The sequence below is a fragment of the Polypterus senegalus genome, chromosome 17, assembly GCF_016835505.1.
Source record: "Polypterus senegalus isolate Bchr_013 chromosome 17, ASM1683550v1, whole genome shotgun sequence".
NCBI classification, from domain to species: Eukaryota; Metazoa; Chordata; class Cladistia; order Polypteriformes; family Polypteridae; genus Polypterus; species Polypterus senegalus.
Genome location: NC_053170.1, coordinates 79115190 through 79138178, shown reverse-complemented (window position 1 = coordinate 79138178; position 22989 = coordinate 79115190). Strand labels below are relative to the sequence as shown.

Sequence of the window (22989 nt, the reverse complement as noted above, 5' to 3'; positions counted from 1 at the left end):
TTCCTCCAGTTAAAATGAGTTTTATAAAATATTTTGAATAAGTGTTATCATCCCTGCCAAATGTCTGCCACTTATATTTTTCATATCATCAAGATGAAATTCTTTAGGGTTTGCTTTGCATTACATTAGACCGTAACAGTTTTATTTTTGAAGCCGTGTGGCTGGTTCATTTATTGCAGATATACAGTAGCTACTGTATTGGGGTATGCTAAGTCCTTCCCCGTCCCTGCCAATCAGGGATCTACCTGGCTGTAGTCTTTTCAAGAGCCCCTCTGAAACATGCAGGTTATACCAAATACAGTGGAACCTCGGTTCATGGCCATAATTCGTTCCAAAACTCTGGTCGTAACCTGATTTGGTCATGAACCGAAGTAATTTCCCCCATAGGATTCTATGTAAATACAATTAATCCGTTCCAGACCATACGAACTGTATGTAAATATATATTTTTTAAGATTTTTAAGCACAAATATAGTTAATTATACCATAGAATGCACAACATAATAGTAAACTAAATGTAAAAACATTGACTAACACTGAGAAAACCTTGAACAACAGAGAAATCTAACATTGAAGAGTTTGCGCTATAGCGCTACGAACCGCTCGCTAAAAACACTTTTTTTTTAATGAGTTGTAAGCACAGGGAAAAAAATTAACATTTGAAAAATCCGTAATTTAATAAACCACCAAGATAAGTAACATTGCAGCAATGCATGCTACGAACCGATCGCTGTAAACAGAAGTGAAGTGGAGGTTAAAATCCAATAGAAAAAAGTCTTCATTAAATACAACGAGGTTAAAACAATGCTCGAAGCAGTCTCTTTAAAACAAGCCTGGTGCATTCTTTAACTGCCTTCTCGGCCTTATGCATCCAGCCCTCTCTCTCGCTTGCTCTCTCGCGTGCATGTGTGTGTCTGTCTCTCTCGCACGTGCATGTGTGTGTCTGTCTCTCTTGCGCGGGTGTGTGTGTGTGTGTGTCTCTCTCGCGCTTGCGTGTGTGTTTGTCTCTCTTGGGCGGGCGTGCGCATGTGTGTCTCTCTCTCTCTGTCGCTGCACAGGGAATGCACAGGGAGAGACTAAGCACGTGCGCAAATCATTGTCGCGCACAAACCGAAAGGTAAACTGCCTTGTTCACATACCGAGTGTGTGGTCATGAACAGATGCAAAAGTTTGGCGAACTTTTTGGTCGTAAACCGATTTGTACGTGTTCCGAGATGTTCGTGAGCTGAGGTTCCACTGTATACATTAATAAATTCAAGAGTTAAGAAGTATGTGTGAAGAAGGCCAGTCAGTTCCTTAACCTATAGGTCAGGCCTGCAACATTAATGTAATTGGCTTTTGTTTGTGCATGCTGTTAGTTTTTATTTACTAATTGTTTATGTTTTTATCTTTATTTTTCTTTCATCCATCACATCTCTATTTTCTGAGTTTGTTATTTATTGGGCACCACAATTTTGTGAGTTCATTTCATGATCGACACCACTTTGGTTGGTACATTGTGTAGCTGACAGGCCCACATGTCATCCTTGTGACAATATAAATCTTGGACATTTCCTGGTGAAGTATATCTGTGAGCAATGCCATACATTTGGGGCTTCCTAACAAAAGGATCAGTTATTGTTTGTTTGAAAGCTGATATCTGTGTTGCTTAGAGATATAAGGAGTAAAAGCGAAAGCCCAGATACTTGTAATCATTCATTCAAATTTATTATTTGGAATGTCGAGGGTCTGCTCTTACATGGAATTTATTTAAATATTAAAAATCAACCTAGGCTGAAGGAAAGATGGGTTGGTAATGCATTTTATTTCCATTAAGGCAATTAAAGTAGAGGAGTAGGAGCATTTATCCCATAAAACGGTCCCTTTTTGCTCCTGAGGTAATTTTAAAACTGAAAAAGCTGTCAAATTATAGTATGTTGAAAACTGATTAAAACTAAATTAATTATGGCTTTTGTAAATATATATATATATATATATTTATATATTGTGACAGCACTCTACCCGACACAGACAGACACAGGAGACACACTACTAAAAACAAAGTGCTTTTATTTTTCTTCGCTTGTGTGGAAGGTCTTCCCCATCCCCACGAGCCCACAACACAGTCCAATAAGCACTCAATCATAATCCCAATACTTCTCTTTAACTTCTCCTCCACTCCACTCCGGCAAGCTTAGTCCCTTTCCTCCCGATTCTGGCTCCCGAAGTGTTGGCTGCTGGCTCCTTTTATAGCCCACCTGGAAGCGCTCCAAGTTTTTGATGAACTATTTCCAGCTAGGTTTGGCAGATGAACTGCCCACACGGGCTCAGGAACAACTGCAGCACCCCCTGGCGGCACCCCTGGATCCCAACAGGGTTGTGGGATCCCTGTGGGAATCTGAGGCACCATTGCCACCCAAGGGGGCAGCCATCTAGCATCCCGGGGGAGGTACTGTTCTGACCAGGCTTGCTCCCCCGGTCCATACAGTGAAGAGGCTTCCCGGCTGGACAAGGACCCTGGTCATCTGTGACTATATATATATATATACATATATATTTATTTATGGTAAAATGTACATGTGGAGTTTTTCAGGACATATGACATTACACACATTTGATTGGCTATCTCATCTTGTCAACGAATGATTCTTTCGCATCTGGCGCCGCCGCGACTGGCAGCCATTCCAGCAGCTCCGTGTATGACTTTTTTTCTCTATTTCACTGATCATTTCTACCACTTTCTTGTATGTGGAATCGTTCCCTGGACACTTTTTACTACTTTTACTACTTGACATGGATTTTTACATGCCCAGACTTGCCTATTCAAGTTGTCAACTTAAAGCGCTGAGAAGAAATACCCGTGCTGGTGTGGTGCCCAATTTACCTGACGAGGTAAGATGACGGTATCGGGGCAGCAGAGCTGGCGCTAAGATAAAAGCCAAGCGGCTTGCGAGAAAGTGGCGCTACTAACCTTTTGGTGCCTTCTTATGCAGCTTACTGTGTTTTAGTGAAACGTGGCTAACAACTACCATCCCAGATGCTAACGTGGAACTACCCGGGTTTAGCACAGTTAGAGCAGACAGAGAAGCAAATTCCTGTGGGAAGCAAAAAGGAGTGGGTGTCGCTATCTATGTCAATACAAAGTGGTGCAACTCAGGACATGTAAACGTTAAAATCTCCACTTGCTGCAGGGACGTCGAACTGTTGGCTGTAAGTTTGCTTCCCTATTACTTGCACAGAGAGTTTGGACACGACATTGTTGTTATTGTTTACATCCCTCCTCAGGCGAACACGGAGATAGCGGGTGACGTCATCCATTTCGCTGTTGCTAAGTTACAAATGCAGCACCCCGAGGCACTTGTGCTAACTGCTGGAGACTTTAACCATGTGACGCTGGACAAAACATTACTTGCCTTCTCCCAGTATGTGGATTGTAACACCCGGGGAAACAGGACTATTGACCTACTATATAATATCTATCTAACCAAAGAGTTTGATCTTTTAAGTACCACTGCACTCATTCCTTTCTCAAGCTATAAATTATTTCTGTAATTTCTAGTCCTAGGTATCCATCTGTTCCCAGGTTGTATATTAATTAACCTCCTTAATGTTAGACGTGAGTGTCACTTGGGCTGTGAAAACAGTGTTAAATGCATTAGTCCCACGTTTCACTTGGGCAACTGTATAGATACGTCTCGAGTGAGCGTTACACCTGAGGATTACTCGGGCTGTAAAAGTGCTAACAGCGTTAGTCCCAAGCATTACTCAGGCAACGATGTAGACACGTCTTCTTCTAGTCTCATAATGGTGTCTTGTAAGAAACATTATGCAGCAGCCCAGATGTTGCATGCTCTTTTACTTTGATGTGAGCAATGATGTTGGGGAGCCTCTCATCAACAGTGATGACGAAATGAATCTGTCTTCAGGCAGAGAAACTGAAACAGACAGTGAAACTGAAAGTGATTCTGTTGAATTTGTAAATGACTGCCTGACCCTGCTTCAAGTAAACCAGCAGCACCTCATTTTGATTTTGTGGGGCAGCCAGGAATATAAATGAACGTTGAAAGCCAAGATCCACTTACTTTCCTGAATTTATTTCTTGATGATGATGAAAGAATTGTTGTTGGGATAAACTGTTATGCTGAACAGTGTTGGTAAAACAGACTCCCCATTCAAAGATATGCCATACCATAGCATCATCATCATTATTATTATTATTCATTTAATATTATTCATTATTCATTATTATTTGTATCATTATTTTACTTTTTACTCTTATGACTTTGTACTTTGAGTGTTTTACACATTTTTCACAGTATATATGGCATTAGCATCATCATCATTATTATTATTCATTTCATATTATTATCATTATTATTTGTATTATCATACTTTTAATTTGTACTCTTAGTGTTTTTCATGTTTTACAGTAGAAAGATGAGATTTAATAAAAATGTAATTTTTCAATCCAAAAAAGGCAATGCTTTTTACATGTTTTTTTGAGAAGAAAATTCAACACTAAGGCGGTTAAAACAGATTCTGTGGCATCCGTACTTATTTCCCATTCCCAGGTCATAAACCAACTGAAAAAGAAACTGACTGGAAGAAATGCATAAATTACTAGTAACATACAGGAAGAACATAAAAGAAAGGAGTCTTGCAATGCCTGTAATTATAATCCTGTAAATTCAGTTCATCTTGGTTCGTTTGAGCGTAATAATTCAAATTTAATATAAATGGTCTGTAGTTCAAAAACGAAAGATTTTCTACTGCAGGACAACACTCAATTAAAGTCCTTTCTTTAGGAGAGTGGCGTCTTTCTTTTAGGGTCATTTGATGTCAAATAATGTGAATGAAATATTATTTTTTGTATTTCATGCTCCATTAATTGTAATATGTAGGGGAGTTGTACTTTGATGAGAAAAGGACTACAAAAGTATGAAAGTATTTCACATGAAATGTGAAAGACGGATACATTTTGTAGCTGGCTGGTAATTTCTAATTTATATGCAGCATTTTCTGTTTAATTACGTTATAGGAACCTGTGCATTGCTCATCTAGACCTTTCTGAGCAAATTATCTCTGCACTGTGCCATCATGGTTTGCCCCCATTCAGGCAACCTCTTTCCAGTTGTACGAACCCTTGAGAATAACCAGTACAAACTCCCACCCAGCACCAATTTGTATGCAGTTCATTGGACCGCAGCATTCTTACCTGGAACAAGACCTTCATGTCTGAACATAATCGTCTCAAAAGGTTGCTGAATTGCTCTGGTATGATTCAGCTAGTTCTCCTTGTTTTATGGGTTAGAGATCAAGGAGCCACTAGATTTCTTACAATGATAGATAGATTAGATTAGATTAGATAGATACAGTAGATAGTGTAGCAGATAGAGGCGTGGTCCACCTCTAACACCCTCAGGTACCACTCCAAACACCAGGTAAAAAGTCCACAGTTATTATTCATTATACACTACAATATTCTCTCCTCCTCGCCCAGACACTTCGCCCTCCTACCTCCCAGCTCAGCTCAGTGTCTGGACTGGCCCATAGTCATTTTATAGCCCCTGACCCGGAGGTGTTCCTGCCCAATCAGTCCACAGTTCCTTATTCCTTCCGGTAAACAGTCCTTTCTTCAACCCGGGAGCATGTCATTTCTTCCTGTCACGTGACCGTGACACACTCCCGGGTCATAGGGCACATAAGAGCCTACGAGCCCCCCTACAGTGACGTCTGGTGGCCCCCAAGGTATCCAGCAGGGTTGTGTATAAACACTACATAGTCCATGATGCCCTGCTGGAACTCGGGGTATGATCATGCTGTCGGGAGAGCTCCTCCTGGTGGCCTGGGGGTGTAAAATGCCGGCAATCCACCACAATAGTTAGATCTTTATTTGTCCCCAGGTGGATATTTGGCTTTTTTACAAAAGCTTTTTAAATAAATACATAAATAAATAAATAGACAGGCACAATATTGTCTGAACACACACCAGAATGACTGAAAAGCAAGAAAATTAAAAAGTAAAAAATCCCTCGACTTGGCAGTCCCAGGCATATTGCAGTTGGTATAAAGGAGCCCCCATAGCGTTTCCTGACACACTTCTGTTAAATAAGTCATTGGCTGAAAGTCCTCAGTGCCATTGTGTCAGAGACAGGATGTGCAGCATTGTTTATAGCTTTGTTTTTATTCTCTCCTTTGCTACAACCTCCAGGGTGCCCAAAGTGTGTCTTACAACTGAGCCTTCCCTTTTAAATAACTTGTTGATTCGGTGGGCCTCACTTGATGTGATCTTACCAGCCCAGCACACCACACTATAGAAGACTGCACTGGCCATCACTGAGTTGTAGAAGATGTGAAGGATGTCTCTACCTACATTAAAGGACCACTGTCTCCTAAGGAAAAAGAGCCTGCTGTGCCCTTTGTTATCTTATTCCCATGTTCCAAGACCAGTTCAAGCAGTCATGGATGTGGACCCTCAAGTACTTGTAGGAGTGAACCACCTCTACATCCACTTTCTGAATAGTGACCAGACATACAGGTTCTCTGGTGCAGCAAAAGTCAATAACCAGTTCTTTGGTTTTGCTGATGTTAACATGCAGACAAGTCTCTTTGCTCCAAGAAACAAGCCTCTCCACCTGACTCCTGAATTTACACAAGTCACATGACCTGATGTTATATTTATATTCTGACGTGTATAAAATGAAGAGATAAGCAGACGGTTCCTTGTGGTGCTCCAGTGTTGCTCACTTTCATAACAGGGACACAGTCTCATGAACTGAAGTCTTCCTGACAGATTGTCCTTCATCCAGGACACCACATGCTCATCCACCTGCATATCTCTGAATTTACCACTTAACATGGATGGCTGGATGGTATTGAAGGCACTGGAGAAATCAAACAACATAATCCTCACAGTGCTGCCAGCTTTTTCCGGGTGAGAATATATCTTGTGGAACAGATAGATAATTGCATCCTCCACTCCAATCTTTGTCCGATAGGCAAATCACAATTAAGTTATAACCTCAACTTTGACATGCATTTTCTGGTTATTCTGTCTAAGGTCAAACATTACATTAAATTATGATTGATCTCAGTAGCATAAAACTGTAAAAATAGGTGATAAATAGCACACTATACCAACAAACCTATCTTCTGCTGACTGTTGGTTTTACTGACTTACCAAAAAAGCTTTGTCAATCTCCATCCAATTTATGTCTCATGGTGTGGTGATCATTTATTTCAATAGGAGTCAGAGATTCTAACAGATACTTATTGCTGAAGGGTTGCACTTTATTTATTGTGTGAAGCCCATTGGGAGAGCTCAAGAACATACAGTAGCTTAGAGTTCTTCTCATAAACCAATATGCAATAGCAAACACACAGCGAAGGTTTGATGTTTTTTAAAAATAGACATTTTGTGTCACTTTGTACGCACTCCCTCTCACTCTTTCTCCTTCTCTTTCTCCTTTTTTGAATGACTCTAGATTGAAGCTCTCGTCATGGAGATGCAAGATCCTAATGCAGGAATCAAAATGCAGACTCAAAGGCTTGTTATCACTGCCATTCCTCATGCCATGACAGGTAGGAAATGCAAGACTTTTAAGTAACTGAAAATATGGTATTGGTCACAGGTACAGTAGGAGAAATGCTTTACATCAACAAGTTTTACTTTAGGCTAAAGTGTAGACTGTTCAGCATCAAGGTCATTCATACACAAGCAAGATTAGCAGACATTTTGGCCCTGAACAGACTACTATAACAAAATAATGACACAGGAAGCATCCTTAACTTAACAGTTATATACTGCCTTCAGAAAGCATTCGGAGTCCTTCTTTTTTGACATATTGCTATATTATAGCTGTGAAAGAACTCAAAAGGACACAGGAAAGGGTTTGGGGGCAGCCGCCCATATATTTGAGATAGGCTGACGAAAAATTTAGGTTGTGGTTCAATATTGTACAGACTTCAGTCCAAAGCAAGAACAAACAGACAGGCAAACATGGCGTTTTTAAAGTCAGGCAGGGGAAGTGATGTCATCAGGGCAGGAACTGGAACTGACGTCCTCCGGGCCAGAACCGGTGATGTCATCAGAGGTTAGGAGCACACACTGATACAGTGCATTGCCGCAACCACCACATTACAAACCAACTCAGGATCCAGATTAGGACCCGAGTGCAGCCATGCAACGGGTGATACCTCAACACCACACTAGTTCAGATGTAGTTAGATAGATAGATAGATAGATAGATAGATAGATAGATAGATAGATAGATAGATAGATAGATAGATAGATAGATAGATAGATAGATAGATACTTTATTAATCCCAAGGGGAAATTCACAAAAATTCTGACATTTTTTACCAGCACAGCCAGTTCGTCGATCTTATTTGGTAGTGAGTTTACATTTCCCAGGATCACAGAAGGCACCGACGGTTTATAACGCCATTTTCTCTCAAGTTGTCTCGATTTAATCTTATCTTTTATCTTTGCGCCGGCTCGACTGCCCCGATATCGTCTTCTTACCTCGTCAGGTAAATAAGGAACCACACCGGCATAAGCATTTCTTCTCAAGCTGACTACTTGAATAGGCGATTCTCGGAGTGTAAAAATCCATGTCAAATAGTAAAATAGTAAAAAGTGTCCAGGGAGCAATTCCACATAAAAGAAAGTGGTAGAAGTGATCAGTGAAATAGAGAAATAGAGAAAAATAGAGATAAAAAGGTAAAAAGATAAAGTCATATACGGAGCTGCTGGAAAGGCTGCCACTCGGATGCGGCGCCGGAAATGAACCAATGTGGAACAGTGTGAGGTTTTTTTTTTATGGTGGCTGGAGTACAAATTCTGCCACTAACCCCTAAGTTTTTCCCTGCAGTCTGGAGGGCCTACATGCAGGGATAGATTCAGATTAACATCATACCAAGGACGGAGCAATTGCAGATTAAGATCCTTGCTCAAGGGCCTAACAGAGCTGAGACCCTTTTGGCATTTTACGGGATTCGATTACCAGTGTAGATCCCTAGCCTCAGAGCCACCACTCCATCTCATCAGGCCTGGAAAAAAAATCGAGGTGACGTCATCGAATCCAGGCGAAATTTCCTGTGGTCGGTCTGCCCGATGAAAAAGAGGAAGGATCAGTGCACCCTGCCATCCTCTGGTCTGGTGTGGAATTACTTTCATTTGAGCCCTTTAGCTGCCTCCCATGCGCACGTTCGTGACACAGCCTTATGTTAAAATTATTTCAACGAATTTTGACCCTATATCAAGCAACACTCGATACCCCAGAATGATCGAGCGAATACAGGATTGTAAGACTTTTTGCAAATTTATTAAAAATAAATATATCATCTTGACATGGGGATTTAGACCCTTTGCTATGACACTTGAAATTTGTCTCAGGTGTATCTTGTTCCATTGATCATCACTGATATACCCCCCCACATAATGTTTGGAGTCTTCCTGTGATCGATTCGATTGAATGGACTTGATTAGGAAAGGCACACTCCTGTCTATGACATGCCCCAGATGTGTATCAGAGCAGAAAGCAAGTCACGAGGTCCAAAGAATTGCCTGCAGAGTGTAGAGATTGTGTCGGATTGTGCACAGATCTAGGAAAGGCTATTAAAATGTGTGCTGCATTAAAATTTACCAAGTATTGAAGATAACTTATGGCAAAATTAAATGCAATCCAACATGTTATCTACATTGAAACGCATTTGCATATATAAGGGAGCTATTTAATTTTGGCACGGTTTTATTGTGTCATAAATAAAAATGTATTAACCAGATGAATGATTGTTTTTCACTATGGAACACAATTTGCCTGTCATTTTTAAATTCAAAACAAACGTGAATTGCATTTTAATTCTTGTTTATAGATTGTGTGTCAAAACTAAAAGCAAAGCATATGTACTGCATCTGTGTGTATTGCATTTAGATTCGAGACCATCGCTTTAATAGCAACAGAGATAAATATAACCAAATGACCAATCAGAGTCAAAATGCAATACAAATGAGAGCAACTAATAGTATTATTCAGAAGGAAGGACTAGAGCTTTGTAAACAGAGTAAAGTGTTTTATTACTATCGTTCATACATTTCACAGCATATTACTGTGCACACAATGCTAAAACTTTAAATAAAAAAAAAAAATGTCACTGCTTGGAAGATCTGAGCCCATTGTGCGACTTTGCTGAGATCTCCACTGAAACTCATTGTTTCGAACATCTGGGGGTGGTGATGGATAACAATGGGGTGGGTGACAGTAACTGGAACATCTTTTAGATAAAGGTACAGCCTTTTTAAATTAATAGAAGTGGGTCATGGCCAAACTTTCTTTAAGGGGCCGGGTATTCATTATTAATAATTTAGTAGTAACTATACTGTGGGGTGGCGCGGTGGCAAAGTGATAGCATTGCTGCTTCACAGTGACGAGACAAGGGTTCTATCTATCTATCTATCTATCTATCTATCTATCTATCTATCTATCTATCTATCTATCTATCTATCTATCTATCTATCTATCTATCTGTCGATCGTTCAGTGTTGTAATTGCATCAAAAGATAGACTGTGAAGACTCAGACTTTATATTATATTTTATTCACTGTGAGGGAATACACAAATCCAACAGTTTTATTCATAAGATTAAAGATCACCATAAGTCAGAAGTGATTACCTAAGTGTCTGTTTATAGGCAGAAAGAAAATGTATTCAACTTTAGGCAATAGGAAATGAGCTGAACTCAAGAGGCAGCTTGAGAGTCTGTGTAATGAGAGAAGCAACATCACAAAAAAGGCAACTGAGAATGTCAGGAGCCAGCTCTGATAGTGCGCTTTGATGCTGCTCAGAGCGTATTTTGAGATTTGTACTATGAACCTCCTATTCAAACTATCAAGCAAACTGTATGATGATAATCAGGAGGTGGATGTGGTGAGGTTTTAAAGGGCAATGGCTGGAATTTTTTCAGTCGCTGCATTCCAGTCATACTGTTTACAGTATATTAAACATTTTCTGCTGTCTGACACTTCAAACTGTTTTCTTCAAAAATGAAAAAAAATTCAATCTACCAGGAGCTTGAGTGACTGGAAAACATATGTGGTACAAACAATTTGGGACCAGAGCTATTCTATTCTTCAGTGTATGAACATGGCACCTCAGAAGGGGTTCTAACAATTTTAAATTAAATGTCTTTTTTTATTGAACCCTTATAATCGGATGGCTTATTCAAGCTCTCTAACAGCCTGCTTGGAATTAATAATGTTACATTCATTTTTGAATGTATAATGTGACTTTCATTTTACTGCTGTACATGAGTCTCCTAATTTTGCTACTTTTGTGAAATATCTAACTTGTATGTGGAAGCTTAAAAGATTTTGATAAAACACTGCATTGCAAGTTAATGATTTCAGAAGGTCTAAAGTACAATACAATACAATACAATACATTTTATTTTTGTATAGCCCAAAATCACATAGGAAGTGACGCAATGGGCTTTAACAGGCCCTGCCTCTTGACAGCCCCTCAGCCTTGACTCTCTAAGAAGACAAGGAAAAACTCCCAAAAAAAAAATGGAAGAAACCTCAGGAAAGGCAGTTTAAAGAGAGACCCCTTTCCTGGTAGGTTGAGCGTGCAGTGGGTGTCAAAAGAAGGGGGTCAATACAATACAATACACAAAACAGAACAAATCCTCAATACAGTATAAAAATAAAAATTTTAGAAGTACAGAGCAGAATTTAACAGTAGATGATATCATATAACAAGATTTGGATATTTTTAGAGTCCTGGAGACCTCATCCATCAAGCTGCCTCCCCCATTTGGCCATTCCACGGCTGAAACAGTGCTGGGCCAGCCAATCCGATGAAAGGACCCTCTTTCCCATGATTCCTGTGATCCTCCATCAGGGATGACTTTACCATAGGCAGGCAAACAACTTGGCAGGTGGGCCATGGCACCAATTGCCACATTTGAGTACCGAGAAGAGAAACAGAATAGGTGAGGGTTAGTATTCAATTATAACTATCATGTTACTTATGTTTTAGTGCTAATGACTAACAACAGAGATGCAGTCTGTACAGTTAATCAGCAGCTCTAGTCAGGATATGCTAAACTGAAGTGGTGAGTCTTCAGCGGGATTTAAAGGCTGAGACCGAAGGGGCATCTCTTATAGTAGCAGGAAGACCATTCCACAGTTTAGGGGCCCTGTAACTAAAAGCTCGACCTCCCACTGTTATTTTATTAATCCTTGGAATCATAAGCAGACCGGCATCTTGAGATCTTAATGTGCGCTCAGGTTTGTAAGTCATGATAAGTTCAGACAAGTAAGCGGACCTTGGCCATTTAATGCTTTATATGTTAAAAGGAGGATTTTGAAATCTGCCCTAAACTTAACTGGGAGCCAGTGTAAGATTTAAGAACTGGAGTTATGTGTTCATATTTTCTTGTTCTTGTAATAATTCTTGCAGCCGTATTTTGGATTAACTGGAGGCTGTATAAAGAACAGTTTGAACAGCCAGTGAACACCGCATTGCAGTAGTCAATCCTACTAGAGATAAATGCATGAATTAATTTCACAGAATCCTGTTTATTTAGAAAGCACCTTAATTTCCTAACATTTTTAAGATGGAAGAAACATGTTTTGGACAACTTTGTAATATGTGCTTTAAATGACATGCTAGAGTCAAAGATAACTCCTAGATTGCGGGCTGATTCAGTAAAATTAATTGGGATTCCAACTGAGTTAAATGATGACAAAATATTGTTGTGATCAGCGTCATTCCCTCCAACAATTAACATCTCTGTTTTATCTGTATTTAAAGACAAGTAGTTCTCATTCATCCACTCCTTTAATTCACTAACACAACTAATTAAAGACAACATCGGAGAAACTTCATTTGATTTAAATGAAAGGTATAACTGGGTGTCATCTGCATACAAGTGAAAATTAACATTATGTTTCCTAATGAGAGATCCCAGTGGAAGCATGTAAAGTGAAAACAGTAAAGGTCCCAGTACTGAGCCCTGCGGGACACCATATTGAACTTCTGTGTATAATGATGGAGTACTGTCTGCACATTTCTGTACATACTGGAATCGATTTGATAAATAAGAACTGAACCAAGCAAGCACATGGCCTGTAAGCCCAACATCGTTTTCTAGCCTGTGCAGTAAAATAGAATGGTCAATGGTGTCAAATGCTGCACTTAAGTCTAACAACATAATTACAGTGGAGTTTCCTTCATCAGAAGATATCAGAATGTCATTTACAACCTGTGTTAGTGCGTTTCTGTACTATGACCAGTCGAAAACCAGACTGGAATTTCTCAAATAAATTGTAATGTGTAAGGTGTGACTGAAGCTGACTGGCGACTACTTTTTCTAGTATTTTAGAGAGAAATGGTAAATTTGAAATAGGCCTATAATTATTTAGTATGTGTGGGTCTAGGTCTGACTTTTTAAGTAATGGTTTAATGACTGACACTTTTAGTGCATCAGGTACTGTGCCATGCAATAATGAACTATTGATAATGTTTAGAATAGGCACTGCAAGAACATCCATTGCACTTTTTACTAGTTTTGTTGGCACTGAATGCAATGTGAGACAGGATCTGCTAAGCTAGTATTTGGTTTGTACTGTGATGCAGAGATCTGGGATCTTATATTTTTAATTTTCTCATTGAAGAAGTTCATAAAGTCTGTACTGCTAATATCTGTTGGTATTTTGCACTGTTGATCTGAATTCCCATTTGTTAATTTAGCCACTGTTCTAAACAGTACCCGATGATTTTTATTATTGCTATCTATTAATGTAGAATAGTATTCTGAGCGAGCTTTAAAGAGGGCTTTTTTATATTTATTCACACTCTCTGTCCATGGAATTTGAAAGACATGTAATTTTGTTGTTCTCCATCTGCGCTCCAGTTTTTGACACTCTAATTTAACAGCTCGAGTGTTTTCATTAAACCAGGGAGAGTTTCTATGTACTTTGATCACTTTTGTTTTAAGGGGAGCCACTGTGTCCAGAGCATCTCTCAAGGACACATTATAATGTGATGTTAGCTGATCTAAATTGTATTCCATGCTTACATTTGATGTTAACTGATCTAAAAAGTTTTCCACAATTACACTTGACTTACTCAAAGTATCTATACATTTTGAAGCAGAATTACAATCTAAATGTCGCACTGTCTTTGTTTTAATCTGGTAGTGTGTTGGCAAGGGCAGGACTAAATCAAATGTAATTAAGCAGTGATTCGAAATAACTTAAATAATTAAATCTAATTTGTGGTTATGATTATGAGTTGGACCTTTGACAATCTGACAAAATCCTACTGAATTTAACAAATAAGTAAAACATTTGCTAAAATTGTCAGTTTCCACATCAATGTGTACATTAAAATCCCCCATCAGTACCACGTGATCATAATTTATAGTCAAATCAGACAGAAGGTTGCTAAATTCAGTCATGAACAATGAATATCGCCCTGGTGGTCTGTAGACTAGCACTATAATTGTGTTGGAATCTCTTTTAATATTTAAAATGAATGCCTCAAAGGATGTAAAGTTGCTTACATTTTTAGAAGTGATTTGCATTTTGTTACAATGAATTATTCGAAGTCCTCCTCCTCAACCAGAATCTCTAGACTTATGAAGGAACGAGTATCCATCTGGTGATGCCTCAGCTAGGGGAACAGTGTCACATTTACTAAGCCAGGTTTCAGTGAGAAGACACAGATCAGATTTTGTTCTTAATATAATATCATTTACCAAAACAGCTTTAGTGCCAAGAGAGCGAATGTTCAATAAACAGCATTTAAAACTGTATGCTTCTTTCTGAACTGGTGATATATTTTTTGTTTTAATTTGAAGTAAATTTCTATTACAGATGCCCTTGGTGGAGGGTCAGCTTATTTTTTGGTTATCAATTAATTTAAGGTTTGTATCAAGACTAAATTTGCTGGATGCCCCACGACAAAGGTTTTGGGTAAGAGCTTCAGGAAAATAACAGGTGGGATGAACAACAGCCTGTGATTTAAGATCACATGACTGCGGCCTGGATGGTGCTCTAATCGGTCAACCAGGCAGTTTTGCTGCCATATTTTGGGATAATACATAAGATCCTCTCCAGTTAGGGTGAAGACCATCTCTTCTGAAAAATCCAGGCCTTTCCCAAAAATCATCCCAATTGTTCACAAGCTATGTATGCTTTTATTTGCACACCTGGTTTCTAGCCAGCAATGTAGGGAATGCAATCTGCTATAAATCAGGGGCCAGATACAACTAAATTCCGACATTTTCTTTTTGCTTTGATGCATAGAGAGATGAAGTTCCTCTTTAATACCTCAGTTTGCTGTAAATAAATATCATTAGTGCCGACATGCAGCAATAAGGTAGATACTTCATTGTCGGCGACACGGTCCAATGCGGCCTCTATGCCAGAAACCTTGGCCCCTGCGAGGCACTGGTTTAACATAGTTTGGAATTCTAACATTCTGCACTATGGAATCGCCAATTATAAGCACTTTCTTATTCTCAGTTTCCACAGGCGCGCTGTGGAGTGCTGGGAATCTGTTCTGGGTGCCGGGGGACTACATTTTGGATTCTTAGACCCCCGTCTTACCCACTCACCCTGTTGCTGAATTGGTGCTGCTGACTTCGGCCGCGCACTGACTACAGTGGGACCTGGAGAGACTGAATCAGAATCAGAAGTAGCCGAATTGTCTAAACAAACCGAGTCGATCCAATTTTCGGTTTGCCTAATCACTATCAGATTCCTAACGTGGTCCTCCAATTCAGGTATTTTCCCGACCAACTCTAAATTAACTAAACACTTTTGGCAGGTGAAGCTGTCTACACTGTCGGCCTGAAAACCTGAACTGTACATGCTGCAGGACACACACCATATAAACGTGGCCTCAACGGGCATAATTATCGTACCTTTAATAATTGCATTTGAAAGTAACGTATACAAAAAGTTTACAAAATTTGCTCCTTTTCAAAACAGATCGTATACTCTTTGCCTTATCCATTGTGAATGCGGCCTAGACACAGACAGGCGAACACGTTGTTAAACACCACCAAATGTTTATTTTACAACTATTCACAGAGCCAAAAGTGCACACACAAACCCCAACACAGTCCTGGCCACACAATGCCTTCTCTTCGGGCCGCCTCCACTCTCTCTTCTCCTGCCTTGTCCTGCCTCCACCCGACTCCAGCCTCGACTGACGGGAGACGGCCCCTTTTATATTATCCGGATGAGCTCCAGGAGTGTCCCGGCATTCCTCCCTGGACACGCCCCAGTGTGGCGGAAATGCCGGCTGTTCTCCCGGAAGCTCTCTGGGTGTCCCTTTTCTTCTTCCCCCCAGCACTTCCTGGTGTAGCGGAAGTGCTGAGGTCCAGGGTCCCCAAGGCATTGGGGCGCCCCCTGGCGGTGACCACGGGTCCCTAAAGGGTTGGGCTTCCAAGCCCTCTACCCATGGTCCCCAAAGCAACCAGGAAGGCAGCCCCCCACGTGATCCAGGGTGGGCATTGACCCTCTTCCGGTCCCGCAAGGCATCCCTGTAGGGTCGTTGCCCCTGGCATCCCTGACACCATCCAGGAAAGAAAGAAAGAAAGAAAGAAAGAAAGAAAGAAAGAAAGAAAGAAAGAAAGAAAGAAAGAATTTTAAGTTTTAAGTTATCCAGATATCGTGGGGTACAGCGGCTATGGGGCATCTGTTGGTGAAGAAAGATTCACGGATCTTGACTTTGCTGACGATGCTGTGATCTTCATGGAGTCAATGGAGGCTCTGATCGGGGTGCTCGAGACTGAGTGACGAGTCTGAGTGTCTGAGCTTGCGAGGGTCCTGATAAAAACCAAGATCCAGGTTTTTAATGACCTCTTGGGCACAGCCATGAGCAGTGTGTCTGTTTGTGAAGAGAGTGTCGACCTTGTTGAGAGGTTTGCTTAACTTGGCAGTGACATTCATGTCTCTGGTGACTCTTCCTATGAAGTCAGTAGATGGATTGGGAGAGCATGGGGGTCATGAGGTCGCTGGAAAGGGGTGTGTGGCCCTCCCGATATCTGCAAAAGGACGAAGGTCCAAGTCTTTAGAGTCCTGGTGCTTCCTGTCTTGCTATATGGTTGCACGACATGGACACTATCCAGTGACCTGACACGAAGACTGGACTCCTTTAGTACTGTGTCTCTCTGGAAAATCTTTGGGTACCATTGGTTTGACTTTGTATCGAATGAGCAGGTGCTCATGGAGTCCCGAATGAGGCACATGACCTGCATTGTGAGGGAGCGTCAGTTACAGCACTATGGCCATGTGGCGTATTTCTACCAGGGTGATCTGGCTCGTAAGATCCTCAGTGTTGGGGACCAGAGTGGCTGGACCAGGCCAAGGGGTCACCCACGTAACACCTGGCTGAGGCAGATAGAGGATCATTTCTGGAAGGGTGGGACTGGACTGCGTGTCTGCCTGGGGGGTTGCAAACTGGGATCCTAAGTTGTTTCGTCATCTAGCGGGTGTGGCAACACACTGTACCAGTGCATGCTCCCCAACTTGACTTGACTTGACTTGACTATTAAAGCTGAAGTGTGAATATGTCAGCAGTAGTTCAGCATGTTCTATTATTTGAGGACAATATTAATGAAAAAATTCTAGACTGTAAAGAACTTTTTGGCTGTTCCTCACAAAGTGAATTTGATTTTCCCTCCTTCCCATTTTGATATGTTAGGTGGGTTATAATTCTTCTAATTGAGCAAGATGACATAGTATGCCAGCAAATAACATTAACCTACCACAGTAGACTGTTCATTAATAATAATAATAATAATAATTTTGGCACTACTCAAAGCAATTTACATAGTAAGAGGGGAGCCACTTCAATCCCCACTAGTGTCTAGCATCCGCCTGGATAATGTGATGGCAGCTATTTTGCGCCAGTACACTCACCACACATTAGCTGTTAGGTGGTGAGAGAGAAAGACGAGACAGGGGATGATTAGGAGGCAGACTACCTAGGTCATGGTGGACAATATAGCCTGGACACCAGGATACTCCCTGCTTTTTATGAAAGATGCCCAGGGATCTTTTATGACCACAGGAAGTCAGGACCTCAGTTTTATGTCTCATCTGAAGGACAGTGCCGTTTTTACAGAACAGTGTCCCCATCATTGCACTGGGATCCACATTCAGATCACAGGGTAAGCGTCTCCTGCTGGCCTTGCCAACATCTCTTCCAGCAGCAACCCAAACCTTTCCTGCTTGGTCTCCCATCCAAGTATTAGCCAGGCCAGAACATGCTTAGTATCAGGTGGATGACCTGTTGTTGAAATAAAGTCTGAGCAGTGGACATTGCTAAAATATGCGACCCAGTGAAAATGGTGTTTGATGATATGGCTCATAATTGGCTTCTTGACTTGGGTACATTTTGAATGGAGTAAGCAAAGATATGTGTGATGCACAATGTTTGTTTGGATCAGACCATTCTCTTATAAGGGTCTGATTGACAGTATCATCTTATTCTCAAAGTGTCTCCTGCATTCATACCATTTGCTATGTGAGTCATCCACCAAAATGTCTACTTAGCTGGCAGTAATTAATATTAACTGATGTACAAAGCAAAGCATACAGGAAGGAAACAGGGCAGGAGTTCCTCTCCATGACTAATCAAGCCAGTATAAGTTTGTATGTTTCTGGTACTTTCCAAAATTTCATAATAGATATATCCACAATCCAAAAGTTAGGCATGGCCACAACCCTGATTATGCTTTACACCTTTGTAGACTAATTTGGTTTCTCTATGGCCTATTTATGTACAAGCTAAAAGAAGTTTAACTCTTTTTCTTAAGTAAAGATCTGCTAATATTCCACAAGGTAGGCCAGAGCCCAGGCAATCAGCCTCCAACCACCACCAGCAAGCTGTAGTCTACTCGGGCCTAAAAATAGGGAGCTGGTTTTAAAAGTTCAAAATACACAACAAGACAGAGTAATCACAAAATCTCTGGGCTGATGAGACAAATCCTACAAAAAAATGTTTATGAATCGATGAACTGTGCTTTATTTAAATAAATGTGAAAAAACACAAAAAGTATGTGAGACAAAATAAAGACAAATAGGGTTTTCCTAAAAATTCCACCCAAGGCTAACAAGTTCCAATACAAAATCAACAAGCAGAATCCAATAACATAAGTGAAAATCTGAGACCCAGAAACTATCTGATGAAAAGAAGACTTCAACATTCAGCTCTATCTGACCTTGATGTAAAGGCAGAGTGAGGATGCAGCAGCCATGATGTCAGGGTGGCTGCACCTGCTGTGTTTCCACCTATAAAACACATATAAAGACATAGTACCCAAACCTATCAGAAATGACATAAAGACATGAAAATGTTGTGACTTTGGAGTCCCATAAATACTTCCCAAATTGCCCACTAGGAGGAATTACCATCAAAACCCGGACTAAAAACAAAAAGGGCCAGGAAAAATCTTTATAAAATAAAATATTTATTCTAACAAACATACTCAGTAGCAGCACAAGTAGCTCAGTGGAGCATAAAAAAGAATTGCCTGAAGGCCAGACAATCCAAAGCAACCATGGTCACGATACAAAAATCAAATCATTTTCAAAAGATGGAGCAATGGTTCAAAAATCCAGGTAGTCACAATAAGTACAAGAGAAACACAAGGACCTCCACTCCCTAGAGCATACAAAATGAACCACCAGGAGCTGTGGGGGACCCTCCGGATTTATAGGGCAGAGGGCTGGTCTGGGCAGTGATTGGCTCATGGCCCTGCCTCTTGGGTGACCACCCACAAAACACATGGGACATAACCAAGGCTTTGGGACATAGGCAAGATGCAAAATAATACAAATAAACACAGGCTGTATTAATGTAAACAAAAGAATCAAAAATGAACAAAATTAACCAAGATCTGAATCATAGCTAGAGGAGAAACCATGGCTGAAACATGACAGAAAAAGAAGAATTCAAAAGTAACAAAAACAACAATAAAACAGAAAAATGCACATAAGCCAATGAAAAAAACCTTGGCACTATAATAGAGAAAAATCTTTGGAGGTTCATTTTAACAAAGTTTAATCTCCCAGTTAATGTTAGACTCAGAAATGATGTTAACAGTGATGAACTGCAAAATGGCATCTATTACTCATCTACTACTATGTAAAAAGACCTACCTGTAATTTAGGAAACTTCACTGGGATTTATGAGAGCTTATGAGCTGTCCTGGTTTGCCAGAAGATGCTGTTCAAGCATACAAATCCCGAGAAAGCTGAATGTGTTGGAAACGCTGAACAACAACCTTCTTTTTCTTCTTTCGGCTGCTCTTGTTAGGGTTTACTACAGCAGATCATCTTTATTCATATCTTTATGTCTTCTGCATCTTGTTCTGTCACCTCCATCACCTGCATGTCCTCTCTCACCACATCCATAAACCTTTGCTTAGGCCTTCCTCTTTTCCTCTTCCCTGGCAGCTCTATCCTTAGCATCCTTCTGCTAATATACTCAGCATCTCTCCTCTGCACATGTTCAAACCAATGCAATCTCACCTCTCTGACTTTGTCTCCCAACCGTCCAACTTGAGCTGACCCTCTAATGTACTCATTTCTAATCCTATCCATCCTCGTTTCACCCAGTGCAAATCTTAAAAAGATAATCACTTTGACAGAGATGGAATAATATTCATCAGAAATGTTATACATTACATGATTCTTCCATGTATGCAGAGTGCAAAACCTGCTGAAATGAAAATGTAACGTGACATATAAAATGGAGCTTTGCCATAGTGATAATCACAACCAAATGTTTTTTGAATTTTGCACCATACTTTACAACATGTGAGGTAATAACGCAGATTTACACATATCTCCACCACTCCACATGAGGTAATGTTAAAGCAAGCTGCATTCATGCAAATCAGTATGCACATAAAGATCTTCACCCAAAATGTGGATTAACGGGAAGTGATATCACAGAATCAACACCCAGGTGGTCCTGGATGCACACTGTACTGGAGTAGCCAGCAAATTGGCATGAAGAAAATCGGGGCTCGAAAAAAAAGGCAAGGGGAAACTCTTGAGGGCATTGCCGAAAATAAGCATGGAGAAACGCACACCACACTACAGCTCAGGACACTGAAGAGTGAACACGACTTCTGAGGCAGTGCAAGAACTGATGTGGCTAACTTCAGTGAAACTGTCACTTTCTATTGGCATAACAGCATTCTTCAATCCATCCATCCATCCATTCATCCGATTTGAGGGGTCAAGAAGAAGCTGTAGCCTATACCAGCAAGCACAGGGCTCAAGATAGGAGCAATCTTTGAAGCATTCATTGTTAAGTAAATGTGCCTGATATTGACTTTACTCTCATTCAGCGTGTGTGTGTGTGTGTGTCTGTGTCTGTGTGTCTTGGTCTTTCCATCTTGGTGTTCGTTACAATATTATTCATGATGTTACAAAATGCCAGAAGTGATGTGCAGCTTAACACAATATCCTGCCTTATTTCATTTTTCTTCTTTAATGATGATGATGAGGATGATTATTATTACCATTTTCATCTTGTGGTGAAGCCTCAGCGTTAGTATCATCATAACGGTGCTGTAAAATCATGGTGTCATTTATTCTCATGTTGGAATTCCTACTGGGACTATGATGCTGCGTAATACTTCTTACTTCTGTTCTACTCTTAAGCAGGACAAATTCTTATCCTGGAATGACATTTAGTACAACGCCTAGGAGTAATTCTGAGTTTGAAAAAATGGATTCTAGATTAGGTCCCATCTCTGCCTTCTCTCTTCAGGACTATAGAATTCTCTTAGTCTGCAGGATCAGGATATGCCCTTTAGTCCAGGGAGGCACTTGGCTCCTCTTGTTTGAAGCTCAGTCCACAGATGACCTCAGTCCATGCGGAGTGTTGCCCTCTTATCTGTGCTCTTTCCTCCAGCAGCTCAAGCAGCTTAAAATCCCTTGGTGTAACTTATCTTTGATGCCAGTAGTTTGTAGACTCAGAATTACATTTTAGTGTCAACATCAAAGGTTTAAATTAGCAGGTGTTCTTTGCTTGTAATTATAGGTCAAGCTGCACGTTCATTAAAGTGTAACAAATTAGTTTTGCAGGATTATCCTCTCAGAAATGTATGCTGTTATTTACTGGATCATTTTAATGTACTAAATTATTTTTACTTAAGTAAAAGTGATTACTGCTGTGATCCATCTTATGTTCCTGCTTGTAGACTGAAGCCACATTTGCATCTTTCCAGTTGTCAGGCATTTCTCAGAGGTGACTTGATCGCTTGAATATGCTCAATAAAGGATATATAATAATATATATATATATTATCTCTCTATTACAGTATATAAAAAAAACTTACGATGAGACGATAGTTTTTCAGAGAGATGAGACGTGATTTTCTCAGAAAGACACTTTCATGTCCCATGAGACTAGCGTTTGTGCCAAGAGATTTAACCACACTCGGACCGGAAAAAGACAAAGAGTAGATGACAAAGTTGAACGTCGTAAAGAATTCAAAAATGTTGGTGTGATACACATGCAGAGCAGGTTAGAGTTAATGGAAGTAGGAAAATTTGAAAGTCTCAAAAAAATGCTAGAAAAGATTACATTAGCGCAAACAAATGGAAATGATTACTCGGTGAAATAACAGAACAGCGAAAAGAGATCAAATAGTGTTTGAGGATGTCTGGAGGAGAAGAGAGACAAGGCAGTGAGACAAAAAGGACAGATGCTGTACAGGCTTTTAAATGTTCAATGCGCCGTACGAGATGCAGATCACGCAACACGGCAGCAGCAGCAAGCCAGCAGCTGATCGAGCTAAGAGGAGGTAAATAAAAACTGTATTTGTTTCCCATTGTATCACTGTTTAAGAGGGGGTTTCAGAGGAGCGACCGCATCTCCTTGTGGTGCGTTCAGCCCCCCTCTTCACAACAGAGTGTAGCACAGGTGGGTGGGTTGGCAAGCAAAGCCCCCTAGTCTATATATATATATA

The 22989-nt window shown here is 40.4% G+C and overlaps 1 protein-coding gene across 2 annotated transcripts in view; it reads left to right on the top strand.

Annotated features, from left to right (window-relative positions):
- The window catches only part of rgs9a (regulator of G protein signaling 9a), a 196320-nt gene that overhangs the window by 35151 nt on the left and 138180 nt on the right, over window positions 1-22989 (top strand). For both annotated transcript variants that reach the window (XM_039739815.1, XM_039739816.1), the window contains exon 2: window positions 7464-7560. In XM_039739815.1, the coding sequence (XP_039595749.1) occupies window positions 7464-7560 (97 nt within the window). The remainder of the gene's footprint in view (window positions 1-7463; window positions 7561-22989) is intronic.